Source organism: Cynara cardunculus, assembly GCF_001531365.2.
Source record: "Cynara cardunculus var. scolymus isolate 2C chromosome LG 4, CcrdV1, whole genome shotgun sequence".
NCBI classification, from domain to species: Eukaryota; Viridiplantae; Streptophyta; class Magnoliopsida; order Asterales; family Asteraceae; genus Cynara; species Cynara cardunculus.
The window spans coordinates 10,585,179-10,590,342 of record NC_037531.1 but is presented as its reverse complement, the minus strand read 5'-3'; the positions used below and the strand labels follow the sequence as shown (position 1 = coordinate 10,590,342).

The window sequence follows — 5,164 nt, the reverse complement described above, 5'->3', positions numbered from 1 at the left end:
ATACGGAAAATATATATGTCAATTTTAGGTTTTTGTATTCATATTGGATGTCAATTATTTAGAAACGTGTTATTTTGACATCAACGTAATTAGTTGAAAACATGGAATTGAGGTTTGTGGTGTAAGAAAATACAAAAATATTCTCCGATTGACGAAAAGAAAGTGGGGTTGAAGTTGATGCATGAACCTATGTATGCTAATTTTAACAAAATATGCTTTGACAATATCTTTCTATATATATATAAAGAGAGAAAGTGTGGGTGAGTTATTATGCAACGTTTTATATTTGTACAATTAATACAACTCAATTTCAATCGTCCATTTTGTATTTCATAAACATTTCAAAAAGTTTAACATTGTAAACCGAATACATGTGAAACAAATATATGTTAATCCATATTCCAAATTCTAGTCTTAGATGGAAAAAAAACATATAATAGCACATGATGCATAGTTCTTAAGGTTATCACAATTTCATAGTTTCTAATAAAAGATTCCCTTATATATGTATGTATGCATGCATGTATGTATGGAAGTCCATTAGAAACTAAAATTGGTTAAGAACCTAGGATCCATCCACATCATGCCACGCGTCCTTTTTCATGATTAATATTCATCATTATTTTAACACCATTCATGATGAATATGGAAGTATAATTATTTATCTTGAATCACACACTAACACATTCATATTCCTAATAAATATGTAGCATGTCGCACTGTGGACGGTTCCGAAATTCCTAATCAATTTTAGGAACACGATTATATATATATATTGACAAGACTAGCTTGATTTTAATTGAAATCTTGGTTGATACCAATTCATGAGAGTGGTGTTCAACGTTTTTGTATTATGAGGAACTTAATGCAAATCAACATCATGGTATAATTTGATGATGAAAGATACGAAGAACAAGTCCAAATGAGTACTGTTGTGCTTGGTCTTTTTCAATGGAAAAGATTGGAAAATATAATATATTCATTGCAATTAGCTATCCAAACGCCTTTGACAACATATAGAGTATAGTTAGATTACTAGTGAATCTGGTTTGGTAAAATTTGACAAAATATATTACAATGACAAGCTAAACACGAATGCTAGCTAGGTTGAACTTGAAGTGAACATGGTGTAGATTGACATAATTGCCCTTGGTGCATGCAAGTTAATGTTTTCAGTGGACAAAGAAATCATATATGTATTCAAGATTGAGTTTGTAAATGTTAATTTTGAGTGTTTGAATAGATCCAAGATTTTGAGACAAGAACACAGGTAAGGTAAGGGTAAATCTGACTTAATATAATTTTTTGGGTTGTTGTAGGTTAAAGAAGCCAACTTCACAAGGCTATGCAAGAGCAAGAGGATCTTGACGGTGAATGGTGAATTTCCTGGTCCGACTATTTATGCTCATAGGGGTGAAACCCTCATTGTTAACGTATTCAACCGAGGCAATCTAGGCATCACTATTCACTGGTAACATTATATTTCACTTTTATTGCTCTTCTTTAATTTGTATGTGCGTTTGTGAGAGAGAGAGAGATGGATGAGGGGTGGCAAGGGAAAGAAATCATTTTCGAGTTAAAATTTTGATATTTGTTGGGATGTTTTATTGATAACTCAAAAATAGTAATACTCAAATATAAAATTTTCGAGATATTATTATTGATTATTAGGGTTTTCAAAATTTTATGTGTTTTCAATAAGAAACGTGAGTCTTGATAACACGCCTTTAATAATGACTTGTTCTAGTCGCAAGCTATAATGGCGACATGATTCGTTGACGATAAATGGACTTTTAGCAACGACTTGAAGTCGTTTAAAAAACCTTGTTTCTAGTTTATCTTTAAGGTCAAAATATAACCTAATTAACCTATTATTTATATAGAAACTACATTCAACTACTACATAAAAACATCCCCAACATATTTTCTAAAATGAAGATTTTGAGGAATTTTGCTACAACAAATTCTCTAAAACCTTTTTCAAAATGGATAAAATATGAGAGAGGAGATGAAATTCTCCAAATTTGGAGATTTAAAAAAAATGATCATTTATAAGAAAGAAATGACTTTTTCTTTTTTCTACCGATAAGATTGCTTGAAAATAAATGTTTTTTTTTCTGAAGTATAATAATATTTATATACGGCAAATTCAATAAATAAACTCACACACCCTCTTCACCTATGGTAAGGTTTGAACCTCTGACCTCCTACAAGGCCAAAGGCCCTTTGGTGAAAATAAATGTTTTAAGAGAGATAAATAATACTTTATTACCTATATTGAATATTTTAATAATATAATTAATTGATGTAATATTCAAAAATAGAAATCTATTAGAAATAAACGTAATTGTTTTAGTGCTTTTGATTTTTTACTTGCCAATTTAAAAGCATCTGTTAGAAATGTTCTAAAACGCTATCCACTGCATCATTGACCTATATAAAAAATAAAAATCTATCAACAATATTTATTTAAAGAAGATATTTTTATGATAAAAATACTGTATTTTATAGATATTGCTATATATACTCTTATTTAAGTTAGAATCATGTTAAATTATACGTTAAAAAAATTCAGGATTTAAGATAGGACAAATTACATGAAAAAGTAACGTACTTTAACTTGATTCTTATTTTGGGTAACGTACTTTTAAAACTTTCATTTTGGTACTTAAGATGTAAAGTTTTAAACATTTAAGTACCCGGGTAACTGGTTGAAGTATTAACCGATTATCAAGCTGATGTGACGAGTGAGGTGGAATCCGACTCGGAATTATTTGCTGACGTGGTCAGTGACGTAGATTTTTTTAAATATAAAATTAGTATTTTTTTAATCGAATTATTATTTTAGCAATAGTTTATGCAAATGATGTATACGATTAAAAACGAAAAAAAATCTTTACAAAAATTTACATAAGGATCCATATTTTCATAAAGAATTTGCTTAAGGATCCTACATTTACATAATAATTTTGTGTAAGAATTCTCATTTACGTAAAAAAAATTCTTTTTATTTTACATCTGAAAATAGACTTTTGGGTACGGTATTTGCTTAAGTTTGGTGGGAATTACGTTTCATCACATGGTTGGTGTATGATTGGTATGAGCTTGGACACCAAAGGTCAAAAGTGGTTGTAGATCTCATGTTCAAATTCAAGGAGAAATAAAAATCCTCTTGTAGCCACGGAGATTCAAATGCGGTGATTCCGGGCTACCCGTAAAATAGGTGGTCACTTTGGGATTAATCGGTTCACACAACGGGTTAGATATCCAGGTTAATAAAAGAAAATGAAATTTAATTGAGGAGATTACAATTTCCCTTTGTTCCACCAATGTTTCTAGTTGATTATTGTTTAATTTAATCACATTCTTGACATTTGAATTATATTTAAATAGCAATCAATAAATAAATACGATAAATATATCATTTTAGCAATTTAATKTAAGGAGTTCTTTGAAAATGACGAGAYACTAATATAAGTTGTGACTGTAGGCATGGAGTGAAGCAACCAAGATATCCATGGTCTGATGGGCCTGAATTCATCACACAATGTCCGATYAAACCAGGAGGCAACTTTAGCCARAAAATCATTCTTTCTGACGAAGAAGGCACRCTATGGTGGCAYGCTCATAGCGATTGGACTCGAGCCACTGTTCATGGTCTAATCGTTATATTCCCCAAGATCGGAAGGCCATACCCTTTCCCTAAACCAGCCGCCGAGTTTCCCATCATCTTTGGTTAATTTTTCGCTATTATCTTCGATATCAATATCAGTCTTTTCATCCGACGTCTTTTAATTAGAGGCGTCGTATCTATTACCGTTAAATGAAATATAACAAGAAAAGAAATCGGTACAAAATGAATGTGATGTTTATTCTAATCAGGGTCCACATGCAGGTGAATGGTTTAGGCAAGATGTTGAGGCTGTGTTGCTAGATTTCATGAGCACCGGAGGGGATCCTAATTCATCTGATGCTCTAACCATCAATGGCCAACCTGGTGATCTTTACCCTTGCTCTACTGCAGGTTTTCATTCTCATTATGTTCGAAAAAGAATCTCTATYTGATATCATCATTGAAAAATGTTGATTYGTACATTTTTAATAMGTGTTTTCAGAAACAACCAAGTTCATTGTGGAACATGGAAAAACTTATATGCTCAGAATGGTTAATGCCGCGATGAACCTCTTCATGTTCTGGGCAATTGGAGACCACGAAGTAACCGTTGTAGGAACCGATGGTGCATACACCAAGCCACTAAAAAGCGACTATGTGACCATCTCCCCTGGCCAAACCATCGACCTCTTGTTTAAAGCCAACCAACCCATAGGTCGCTATTATATTGCAGCTAAGCCATATAATAGCCAGCCATTGATTAGTTTCGATAACACTACCACCACAGCCATTATCGAGTACAAAGGTTACGAAAAATCATCTTCACCTCCAATTTTTCCCCATCTTCCAAAGGTTAGTGACATCAGTGCATCGGTTAATTTCACTGGAAGCCTTAGAAGTTTAGCAAGTCGTGCTCATCCTATCGACGTCCCAATGAAGATCACACACAACTTCTTGTTCACCATCTCCATCAACACATTGCCATGCCCTAATAATGCATGTTTAGGACTTGGAGGACGTAGGTTTGCTGCAAGTGTAAACAACATAACATTTGATTCTCCAAGGATTTCGATACTGGATGCTTATTATAGAAGAATCACTGGTGTTTATGGAGACGACTTTCCCAGTTTCCCACCATTGTTTTTCAACTTTACCTCCACTAATCTGAGTACATCGTTGCAGACTCCGTTGAATGCTACAGAGGTGAAAGTACTAGATTTCAATGACACAGTAGAGCTGGTGTTTCAAGGAACAAACTTGGTTGCAGGGATCGATCACCCCATGCATTTGCATGGGCATAGTTTTTACGTTGTTGGATGGGGATTTGGTAACTTTAATAGAAGTRAGGATCCTTTGGGGTATAATCTTGTTGATCCTCCTCTCCAACAAACCATTGCAGTTCCGAAAAATGGGTGGACAGCTATTAGATTCAAGGCCGATAACCCTGGTGAGTCTATATTTCTAAAATAATTAGCATGCATGAGCACTAAAATTGTTATGGCTAGTCCAAAATCAGTTTTATATGTCGTCTAAGATATCTAAATGTTCTAA

The 5,164-nt window shown here is 33.1% G+C and overlaps 1 protein-coding gene across 1 annotated transcript; it reads left to right on the top strand.

Moving 5' to 3' along the window:
- The first annotated feature begins 853 nt into the window (after nucleotides 1-853).
- Nucleotides 854-5,083, top strand: LOC112510848 (laccase-15-like). The gene is made up of 5 exons (XM_025116197.1): nucleotides 854-883; nucleotides 1,320-1,471; nucleotides 3,491-3,735; nucleotides 3,896-4,024; nucleotides 4,116-5,083. Exons 1-5 carry the CDS (start codon nucleotides 854-856, stop codon nucleotides 5,081-5,083), a joined length of 1,524 nt encoding a protein of 507 aa, XP_024971965.1.
- Nucleotides 5,084-5,164: the final 81 nt, after the last annotated feature.